The sequence below is a fragment of the Manacus vitellinus genome, unplaced genomic scaffold, assembly GCF_001715985.3.
Source record: "Manacus vitellinus isolate BGI_N305 unplaced genomic scaffold, ASM171598v3 scaffold_21_pilon, whole genome shotgun sequence".
In the NCBI taxonomy this organism is placed as follows: Eukaryota; Metazoa; Chordata; class Aves; order Passeriformes; family Pipridae; genus Manacus; species Manacus vitellinus.
Window position 1 is genome coordinate 10,666,181 of NW_021939546.1, and position 12,078 is coordinate 10,678,258.

Consider the following 12,078-nt stretch of genomic DNA (forward strand, 5'->3'; position numbering starts at 1 on the left):
TCCATCAGTGACTTTGTTCCACTCAGGACATTACATGCAAAGGAGTATTTCTGGGAAACCTGGAGGGGTGCAGTATGAGTTTCCCTCTCATACTGACAGAACCCATCTGGGAGGTTCTTGACTGCTGTTCCCGCTGCTTGCTTCCTTCAGGTGGATTCGTGTTTCAGCCACACCAAATGCCAGATTAATTTTTTGTGGAACTCTATGCTAACTGGAGGAGGGAGGGAGGGGGAGGTCAGGAACAATAGTTTTTAAAATGTTCTTAAAATCAATTACTGTCTGTGCTTACCGTGCACATTAAAATTGGAATTAAAATCCACCGTGCCTTGCTCTGCCATTTGAAGTATTTGTTGCCAGTCATTATCAATTCCTTTGCAAGCAGCCCCTCTAGCAGAAGCATGGTTTTCTCTGGAGTTGACATTAACACTGTTCCACTAGGCTGGCAAAATGCAGTGAGCTAGTGTGTTCCCTGGGAGACTGGCTGTTTTCCATTTATTTCACTGCTCTGGAAACAGGCCTATCTGTAATGGCCTAACATATCTTAAACCAGGAAAATTACTAATTCAAGTCAGTGAGCATATTTTCATTTTAAAAGAGTAACAAATTAAATAAACTCCCTGCATTTTGCATTTGAGACCTCAGTGTTTCATCTGCTGTAATCTAATTCACCCATTCATTTCCTGCACATTCATTTTATCCCATTATTTGAGATTTCCTTGGCTTTTAATCCTGTGTTTTGAAGAGACCTAGAGTTACAGCAGAGAATAGATGAGAGACTAAACGGTAAATAAAAGAACAAACATGCCTTGATACAGCTTGATGTGTTTCTAATCAATCTGCTTATTGCAGCTGGATCCTTAAGTTAGGTGTGCAACTTTTCTGTTTCAAGTTGATTAAAACTTCTTTAAAAATAGGTGAAATGGGGCCATGTGTATAATCCACCAGGTACTAACTGTTGTGTTTTTTTTTTTCTTCAATAACAGTGATGGTTGCAGATTTAAAAAAAAAACCCTAAAGATTTTTTGGGGTGCTCTTAACCAACCAAACTCAAGCAACGAGATCTTGCTTAGCACTGAAATATTTATGTGTCTATTTGGGGACAAATCACTCTGTGATCAAAAGGGCTAATTGATTCCAGGAGAATCAGTCAACCCTTCTCTTTCTGTGCGCTTCAGAAGAAAGGTAACCAGGGATGTTTCTGGTTCACATACTGTATCCTTCCTAGTGCTGTCTCACCTGCCTTGGCTGGCTCTGGTGTATTTTGTCATAGGCAATTGTTTGGCTGTTGTCTCCCTTGAGAGCTTCCCGTCCCTGGGAACCACTGGGGAAATTGTCAACTTCTCTGCATTTTCAAAGAACTTGGTTGCTTTTCATCATGTGGCACCTGGAGGCCTGTGCAGGTCCCCTCTGAGCCTGTCCTGGGGGAAGTTTAGATGAAGTCTGAACATCAGCACAGAGGAAACAGGAGGAGCAGAGCCTGACCTGAAAAGTGGGGTCTGATAAATGCTCACAAAGGTTTTGTGTGAGGTGCTGCATCCCTCTGAGTGCAAACACCCTCACACTCATTTCCTTTGCACTTGGGTGTGCTGAGGATGGCCACAGAGGGGTTCATGGAAAACAGACAGTGTTCTGGATCTTTCCTCTCTCACTTTATTGCAGAAACTGCTCAGAGAGAAGCATATGCTTGGACATATATATCAGGTTTGGCATCTGGAAAACAGTGACATAAGTCAGGCACCAAATTTTCCTTCATCTAACACCGCCTGCTTAGTTATGCAGTGCTTCTTCACCACCCATATTACTTTTTATAATTTTGATTAAATAAACCTTTGTTTTGCCATGGATTCCAAAGGGACCTTTGAAAAGATAAAGTAACCAATTAATAAAGCATTCAAAAATCTATAAATTCTTTTGTATCGATGTTAGCATCAGTGTGTGCACTCTTGTGTCCCCCTTCCCCCGCCCAAGAAATGTGTTTCTAAAAAAGCGTAAAAAAAACCCCAAAACTACAAACAAAACTGATTTTAGTTTGTCAGTCTGTTTTTACACATTAGGAGAAGGAGCAGCACTTTAAAAAGGGGCAGAGTCAGCATCTGCAATGATCTTGTGCTGATGGATCACTCTATGCGATGATCTTTTTAGGGATAATTTTGGTGACAGCAAGATGTTAAATCATGTCAATAACCCCACTGTGAGTCAGCTCTGGTCATTTATCACCATTCCTATGCTTTCATATTTTCCTTGCTGTTATGCTGAATGTTGTAAACACTTCAGGTTAAGATGTTACTTGGACCATTTCTGTCTGTTGACCTCTGCTGAAGGGACAGATGCACCTTCTCTGGAGACCACTCTGGCACAGCATTGCTGTGACCTGTGCTGAGCAGGGTTCAGTGTGACTGTGACACCTTTCCCACCATTCTGGGATGGAGAGGAGTGTCTATTTGCCTTTTTCTTGTTTTGTTTTGTTGTTTTGGATGTGTGGGTTTCTTTTTTCCTGCAGTCCCACAAAAGAGGGCAAAGGCTGAACAGACAAGGGTCTCATTGCTGAACAAGAGTTCCTTCACAGGCAAATGGTGGCACAGCAATGCCTTGCTGTTGCTTACTGTGTGTGCTTTACTTGTTCTTTGGAGATAGAATATTGTAGCTGCTTGGTCCTAGCATCTCATGTTTTTCTCACCATCACATGAAGAAAACCTCTCCAAAAAACCCGCCCCCATATTTTTGCTTTCTGACTCGCCACTGAAACATAGGAATTGTGTCATTCACATTCAGTTCAGTCTCTTTTAACAGTGTATTTTCAATAGTTTTATATGATCATAAGCATTCAGGACTCTCTTACATTTATTTTCCAATGAATATATCCTATTTCTGTTAGAGATTAATTGTCACATCCTCTTTAACCTGCAGGTTATGGTGAGCTGACTGCAGGATACCAGCAGCTACTCAGTGTTAGGAAATGGGTCTGAAAATATAAATCACTTCTTTCTTGGCATATACTAGATACAGTCCAGGATACGTTTGCATTAGCAGTTGCCATATTGCATTAGGATCTGTGCTGATTAGATTTTCAGTAATAGGAGCAGGCCAAATGTATTATATAGTTATACAATTAAATATATTGTCAGACTGAGGGTGAAAGGATGGAGTAATGGAAAAAACAGGGGATAAGACAGGCTTTGCTTTGGAAGGAGCAAATGTGGAGAGGTCATGTTAGAGCCACAGGAAGTTTAAACAGAGTTTAAACTCTTCAGGTGGCTGATTGAGGAAATATCTTGACAGAACAGTGGAAGTGACGTGTTATGGAAGAGTGAATGATTAACTTGCCTGTGAAGAACCAGTAGATAATTTGAGCTGGATTGGGGTGAGCAGAGAGATGCCCCAGGATATAGTGTTGGGGCAGATGAGAGGTGCTGAGCTGAAGAAGGCAAGAAAAAATTGATAAAGTGCATTTAGCCTTGAGAAAGAATAATAGTAGAGAAGTGACTCGAAGTGGAAGAAATTTGGTCCAGATTTAGTGTGGTTGCAGTGAATCTGTGTTTACCAAGAAAGACTTAAAAAACTGCTAGCATTTTTTAAGCCATTGTGGCTGTGTATCTAATACTTGCAGCTGACAGTTTTGTTTTGCCTTTTCCTTGGTTTCACTTCTTTCTTTCCATTCCCTCATAACTGTGAAAAGCTCCTTGAAGTTAATGTAAAGACTTTGGTTGATTTCTAGTGGACTATGAATAAGCCTCTTCTTATGTCATGGCTGAATGCTGATTTCTGAGCTGTTCTGGTTCCAGGCAGCATCTATAATTGCATGTTATTATTTGAAAAATAAAGATTTTAATTGCTTTCCAGAAAGCTTGATAGGAAAATAATCTATATTGTTTTGCTTCTTTTAACTGGAGAACTTTTCCACGCCATAATATGCCTAAGTAGGTCCATTCCATCATGTTCTCCATTTTATTTTCAAGTCACTTGAAGAGTTAATACTTCATTATTGGGCTATTTTCCTTGATCTCCAGCCACAGGGATTTGTTTTTTTAAATAATGCTTGTCTTATTTTTCATAGCTGATGTGACTGATTCAGATTGGATTATTTCCTTTGACCCAAACTGGGGCCGCAGTTCGAAGATGCATCCAATCTGTGGGCAGCCCTTTTTTCTTTAATAGCAGACTAATTGGCAGACCAATTAATCTGCTCATCTGTGAAAAGAAAATTTATAGCAATAAGTAGTTCTATTTCCAGAAGTCATTCTCCAAAGTAACATTACAGTGGCCTTGTTTACTTCATGCCCTGCAACACGATCCAGTGCTTCAACAGTAGCACAGGTCAATTAGTGGACAAATTAAGCAATTATTAGCCACTAACAAGGGTGACTGGCATCATTACCCTTCCTGTTTACCAGCAAACTGTTATTTTAATACAAAGATCAACAAATAAATTAGGGCATCTGTTGTATTGCCGTGTCTGCCTTGAAGTAAATGATATTAAATGGGCTTTGGTTGCTGCCAAATTCTTAACCCTGGCCTAATGAGATACACTGATATGTCTCTTGCTGATTACAGAAGCTGTAAAATTTAGTTTGTATTGATTTATTAACTGAAGGACCAAGTTCTCTGCGATGGTATTTTTTTTTAATAGTCTGCTATCCATCTTTTCATTTTAAATGTTATTGATCAAGACTATTTCAGAGGGTCTAGAACTATTGGGTTCCTCTGGAAGACAAAGTTATTTGCTAATTGTATTGATTACTTGGATGCTTACAATAATTTTCTGGTGAGGTTTGTGTATGTAAATGTTTGCTTTCATCTGATGCTTCTGTCATGTCCCTTAGAACTCCCTTTACTTCCAAGTTAAAATTCCATGAGTCAGTTATTCTTAACTCTTACTTTGTGTTTTTATGATGGAGTAAGGTTTCTTCAGGCTTAATTAAATGTATCTTAAATAAGAAAATAAAGTAAATCTCTTTGGACTGGGTGTACCCCCAATACTTTGGCTGGAGTAACCCCAATAGCCTGTGGGACATTGGGAAATGCTGGGTCTTGTTTGACACCAAGCTCCTGGGTGCCCAAGGTCAGTCTCTTCCCAACTGACCTAACTAAGGGTGCAACAGTGATTCACACACAGCAGAGGCTCACCCACTGCGTTTATATGTAGCCTTCCTCATCATAGCATGTTCTTGGTTAGGGAAGAATAATTCGCTCTGTGAAGCTGAAAACTGTAGCTTCTGTTTGCCAAGTCGCTTTTGCCAAGCTCTGTGAGTGAGGCTGCATCAATAACAAGGGCAAAATGAGCAGAACCTGGACAAGCCTCTTCCCTGGCACAGTTACAGCCAGAGCGAAGCTCTGAGAGTTTTTGGGCTCCTGGTTGAAACGCAGTCATGTTATTCCTGAGGTATTCATGGTCCTCCCTGCTGCATGACGAACTGTAGCATGTGAATTCTTGGTGTGCTGCCAGATCACACAGCAAAACTGTTCTGCCAAAGGCCTTTGGTGAAGTGAAGATTGCGTACGCGGCGTGATATTTACGCTGTTTTTATTGCATTTGCCTTGAAAAGTCATACCTAACCTAGGATAAAGTTTTTTTCTGGACATAATGATTGCTGAACGGTTAACTCTTCCAAGCATTTCAGAAAACATAAATTGATGTGATGTTTGAGTATAGTTGAGTCTAGTTGCAAGCTCTTTAAAACTAAAACCAGCATAGCATCTTGAGAAACCATGGACTAAGTGTGGGGCTATTTTCCTTTAAGTACTTTGGAGCTTTCCAGGTGTGCATACTGTGGATTATGTTTCAGATGCTGCCAGAAAACAGTTAGAGCAGCAGTTTAACATAGCTAAGCTTTTCATGTTTGCACACACTTAGGAAATCTGGTTATTCAGGATCCAACTGTGTCCCTGTCGTTTCTCCGTGTTCTTGCTGTTGTATAATGAACAAAAGTCACAACACCAGCCAAAAACCAGATCGATGTTCAGTTTCCTTCATTGGGAGGAGGTAATTGCAGAAACATTTCCTGAGCAATGTAATTATGTATATGCTAATTTGCCTCCAAAATTCAGGTTTAGTTTCTTCTCAAGTGAAAGACTTGGTTGCAGAAAGGGACTTTCCCTTCTTCACGAGTAGTGACTAATAGATGAAAAAATTGCTGAAGTTTAGAGTCAATTATACCTTGATCATCTTGGATGTTTCAGAAGCCTCATTTTTCTCCATGTGCCTCAGCAAATTAGAATTCATCCCAACAGCAGCATAGGTTCAGATTTGTTGGTATTTTAAACACAAAGTGGGCCTTAGGAAATAAGCTCAATGAAGGAGTTGTACAAGATGTGAGATTTTGGTCCTGAAACGTATGTTCCAACCAAGCTGTAAACAAGTGCATTTAATCTGGCATGTTACCTGGGGTTTATTTTTATTTTTAAATATTTTGATTGAATCACAAAAAAAAATCAGGTTTAAAGTCAGCCTTTCTAAAGTCAGCTAGTTAGCCCATGCCATCTCTGCTATGCTGAATTGTCACTTGTTATATCTATTCCCTAAGGCTTTACCCTGTCCAGCCTTAAATGCTTCTGATGATGGGATTCCACTCTTACCCTGGAGAGACAATTCCACAGTCTAATAGAACTCGCCATTAGTGAAATTTTACTGATGAGCAGCCTTAATTTTTCTCTGCTTAATTTTATCCTGTTACTAGACCGTAGTGATTGATTTATTCTGGGGAAATTCAGTAAATGGTTCCTGCTTCACAGGATGGACCTTACAATAAATAGCAAATTGTCATGACCTATCTGTGGGTGTCCTGAGATTACACAGGAACTCAATTTATCTCTACATTAATTCCCTGGAAGCTATTTCTGTCAGTACCAACTCGGTGGAGGAATAAGCAATGAATTTAACTGCCAGATTCCTGTTTCCTGCCCCAGCACCAGCCTTGGGGTGAGGCAATGTTTAGTCACTCCCTGAGCACTAAGGCCAAGAGGCAGGAGCTCCTGCAGGCTCTGGTGCTGTGATGTGCCCAGAGGAAGGGCATTTAGGATCTGCTTCCCCTGTCACTTGCCTTCATTCCACATTAAAGGAGCCGATGAGGTGGAGTTACTCCAGGCTTTCCTGAGTGTAAAATAAGTGAAGAATATGACCTTATAAATTCCAGTCTACCAATCTCACAGTATATCTGTGCCTAGTGCAGAGGTTATGTAACTACCCCAGTTTTTGTGAGACATTTTATACCTCTTTATACATGCAGATGATCTGAAACCTGTGTTCATATATCAAGGGTAGGTCTGGGCATATGCTCAAATGAATTTGAGGTGCCTCAGCTCAACAAGTGGCCACTCATGAGCTGAGCTGCAGTATGAGCTCATGTATGCAGGCTGGGTATATAAGGTATCTTGATTTTACCACTTAAGAGGAGAAATGTTTTCTTATCAAGGCTCAGCTGATGAGCAGTAACTTCTCCCTCTATGGAAACTTGACAGTGTCTGATAATGCAGCCACTGTGTACTTGGATTATGAGGATAGACAAGGTATTTCTCCTCAAAGTTCTTGGAGTTTTAAGGAGGTCATGTAGCAGGTGCTACATGACTGCAAGTGGTTTGTTCTGTTGGAAGCAGGAGCAGTGCCAGAAACCAAGAGGAATGATCATTTTAATCTTTTATATGTGAAAATTCAGATAGATATCTGGAAATCATTGATGTCATAACTCCCCCTTTTCAAACTCTTTCTTCATTTTTTTTTTTACCCAGGTATAATTGATTTCCTTGTGAGCCACCATCCTATTGCAAAAGTACTGAGAGACCACCTGGTCTTCAAGATTGCACCCATGCTCAATCCTGATGGAGTTTACCTAGGAAATTACAGGTATGGTGTGAGATATGAATCTCTGTGGTTTATACCTGCCTTATACACCTTGTGTTGCTTAGTCACAGAATCTTATGTGGCTTGTTTCAATTAATTCCTCTTCAACTGGAGATTCTCATTTGTCCATATGCTTCCTGGAGTTCCTGTCAAGGAAGGGGGCTCACAATAGCAAATTTCTTTGCTCCAAGAGCTAGGGAGCAACTCTTCAAGATAGCAGGGTATCTGCTCTGCAAGCCTCCTCTAAGAGTGGGAGTTAATGTCGGCTTAGAGTTAGACCTTAGCTGTGTTTTACAAATGCATTCATTATGCTGCTCATCAGCTTCTATGTAAATGTGTCAGTCAATCACAGTTCCCTTAAACTACCCAGATCATCCATTAAAGTCACAGATTTCACTCTGTTATTGTACCAGAGATGCATGGAATGGAATAATCATTCCACCCTACGCTAATTTTGCTTCATTTTAGTATTTGAATTACTACTTTACTACTTCCTCTGTTGAGATCGTATTCAGATAATCTTTTGTTTTCCCTAAAATTGTTTGCTCTTAATGCATTTATTTACAAAATAAATGTGCTGCTGGAGGTGATAATGAAAAGCAGTTGATTAGTTGATGATTTGTTTGTGGGGGCAATTACATGTACCACACAGTTCTCTGGAGAAGCCCCTGAGAAATGTAATATACTGCATGCGGTTTTGCTTACAGTGCAAGACTAAATAGCACAATTCACTCTGTAGCCAGGCTACCTTGAGCTTTGATCTAATTAGATATTGCATTGCTAAGCAGAATAAGACTGGGTTATTGTAAGGGTGAGGAGACCACTGAGGAAGAAGCTAGAAGGTGCAGAAAACAGGGCTGCTGGCAGTTCGTTGTTGAGGGAACAGCCTCATGTTGTGCCAGAGGAGTTTTAGATTGAATATCAGGAAAAAATTCTTTACTGAAAGAGTGGTCAGGCACTAGAACAGGCTGCCCAGGGCAGTGGTGGAATCACCATCCCTGCAAGTATTCAAAAAACTGCATGGATGTGATGCTTAAGGGACATGGTTTGGCAGTGGACTTGGCAGTGCTGCGTTAATGGCTGTATTCGATGGTTTCAGAGGTCTTTTCCAACTTTCATGAATCTATGATATGTGCTCCTTATCCCTCCTGTGCTGTACTAATTACTAAACTCAAGTAGTGGGGAGTTGCATGGGTGATTTCAACAGCGGTTATATACGTTTTAAGTGAAACTTCTGAGAACACATGATCTCCTTCCAGCTGCAGTGATACTCAGCTCTTGGCAAATCCAAAATCAGATAGTGATATTGCAGTAGTGGAGTCTGCCAGCAGTGGGAATTTGTCAGAATGTGTCACCACACAGGAATAAAGCCCTAAATTGTCTCTAGACTCTGATACTACATCATTTTCCTCTGTTCCAGGTGCCTTGCACATAAGCAATTCCAGTTGCAATTAAGCAGTTTTTCCCCATAAATTCACTTGCCCTGTAGGTTTTTCCCCTGCACTATTATTTACAGTTTTTGAGAGGCATGCAGCTTTACAGACATGCATATGGCTTATAACTTGAAAAGCCTTTGGGGAACCCAGGTACTATGAAAGGGCATGAGAATTAATTTGGAATTGCTGAGCCCGATGCTTTGCTATTGGTTTAACTTTTCATGATATGCAGGATTTTCAACCCTCCTGAACTAAAGAGACTTTTAATGAGGTAGTTGGAAAAACATTTGATTTTCTTGCAATTCTTCACTGTATTTACAAATGGCCCAATGTAACTAATAACTTAAAAATTAGGGTAATAAGCAAAATGCTACCTATTATCTTGAGAAGAATATTAAAAAGCCTAGTTATGTGCCAGCATTGCAGTTAACTAGTGCTGAGTGAATAATTTACAGCAAACACTTTATTTCCTCCTCATACAAAATCCACAAGCACATCACAATTTATTTGCTTGAATTTAGTGGATGAATTTCTAAAACAATCTCTAAGGATCACTTGCTTGTATTTGAAAATTTAACTCTGAGGCTTTTCAGCGATTGGCTAGATAACCCTGTTTCATCTCTTTTGGTCTTTGTTCAGATTAGCACATAAATAGGACTTTCAGAAGTCTTCCACGTAGTGTGGTCTAACACAGATCTATTGGCTGGGGACAATCCTCTGCTTTTGCAAACAGGGGTGCCATATGCAGCAAGAGCAGCTTTAGGCATTTGAACTTCTCCTTCCTGTTATCTCCCTCTTTCTCAAAGCAGCAGCTGGTGACTATTTCTTTGGTTCATTGAAGGTTCACATTCAGAGCTATGCAAGCTAAGATAATGAAATGGGTAATTAAACCTCATGCTTGAGTTTGTAAATTGATCTCCTGCCAGTGTGAGAGAGGGTTTTTTTTTTTCACCCCACCAGTACACAGCTTTGCACAATTGGCCAAGTACACTGTCGGATGCACTTCACTGTCCTCTGAAATCCCAGGCACAGTGGGCACCATTAAAAGCCTGAGTGTGTCAGCAATTCTCATGGACGGGATGGGATGTACCAGTTCTCCTGAGATCAAAACCAGAACTAACCACTCATTTACCCAGGACGATATGGTGACAGTTAGCTGATGAGATTTACTTCATTGTCACTTTTGGGGATGCACAACTTCGACCAAGAATGTGGGTCCTGTGCTCTCCTCCAGAATCTGTGAACTGAGGTTTAGGAGTTTAAGCCAAACCTGCAACAATGCTGCCAAGAACTGCCTGTTTTCTATAAACTCTTGCTCATTCTCAAGAGAACAGACCAAATGGGTTGTGCCTCTAGAGGGACTTTCGTGTGGTGAAATGTTCATAACCAGCAACAAGTGAGTTTAATATTGCAGCCATAAAGCACAAGTGCTCGCAGCACAGACACATCTGTGAGGAAAATTGTTTATATGTCATGTGTACAGTCAGGTGGCTCTAAAAGAAATGGTCATGGAAATGGATGTCAGTGCTCAGTTTATTCAGATGCATGGAAATAGGGTGCTAAACTTTACGGATTTATTGAAGTTTATGCAAGAATTTGAGAATTTGTGGACCCATACAGTGAGGAGTGGAAAGACAAAGTGTCCTATGGGACGCACAAGGGTGATTAAGCATCCCTTCTACTTTAGAATGTCTGGAAGGTCTGTACACAATTTGAAAAAAAAGTTGGGTTGTTTTGTTTTTTTTTAATAAATGGGAAAAAGTTGTAATTTGATTGCAATCTTAGGACATAAGTTTTTATTTAATAGAAAGGGAACTAGTATGGTTCTATCTCTTAATAACTTAAGTCCATAAACCAAGGGAGTTGGTGAAATTACCTCTACTTGACTTGATTTTCAATGAAATTTCCGACTGACTGTTTAGAAACCAGAATATGAAATTTTTGTTTTCATCTGTTTCTTTCTGAGAAGAAGTGAAAAGTGAAAAATCACGAGCAAACCACACTACAGTAAATCAGAGTGGGCTGGGTAGGAGTGTTGTAGGGATAAGGTGCAGAGAAGTGGAGCTCTCAGAGTGCAAATTCATCTGCAAGCCAAAGTACTGAATGGCTAACTGGGATTGCACCTCCTTGCAGTGCTACCTGTTTGCTGTTTTGCTGGCATCATACTTTTTTGTGAGGATCACTACTACACTGAACTCTCTCTTCAGTAAAAAAAGAAAAACCCTCCATTGTCCTTTTCTTGCCACATGAATATCCCCAGCTTCTCCTAACATAATGACAGGTACCTGCCACACTGTGGCCAAGGATGAAGACAGACTTCATCCTTTTCTTGGTATCTTTAAAGATTGGTATTACTGCACTTCTAAGTGTAACTGGCTTTGGAATTACAGTGCGTAAAAAAATGTTATGCCACATGAGCTTGTTAATTAAATTGCTCAGGAAGATGCTATCGGTTGACCCAGCTAAAATAATGAGTCTTCACCATAATTTGCCCTCTGTTCTAGCTGGCAACTTGTCCTCAGCTCTCATCTAAATTGAAAGACCCCTTTTTCTGGGATTGCATGACTTGATCTTTAGCTTTAGTTTGAAAGAACATGGCCCAAAAATAAAAACATTTGTGTGTTTCTCCATAACACTAATCTCACCCTCTCTGATAGATTAAACTGTGAAACAGCTTTAGGAAATAAAGGAAAACTAGTTCAGAGAAGAGAGATTTCTTGACTTTTCTCCCTCCGTTTGCAGTATAACATTATCATCTTCTGAACCTATTGCCATCCCCAGGGAGGTTGGGATAGACTAAGGGGAAAA

The 12,078-nt window shown here is 40.2% G+C and overlaps 1 protein-coding gene across 1 annotated transcript in view; it reads left to right on the forward strand.

Moving 5' to 3' along the window:
- The window catches only part of AGBL4 (ATP/GTP binding protein like 4), an 895,196-nt gene that overhangs the window by 695,057 nt on the left and 188,061 nt on the right, over nt 1–12,078 (forward strand). The window contains exon 8 of the mRNA XM_018072022.2: nt 7,723–7,837. Within this exon, the coding sequence (XP_017927511.1) occupies nt 7,723–7,837 (115 nt within the window). The remainder of the gene's footprint in view (nt 1–7,722; nt 7,838–12,078) is intronic.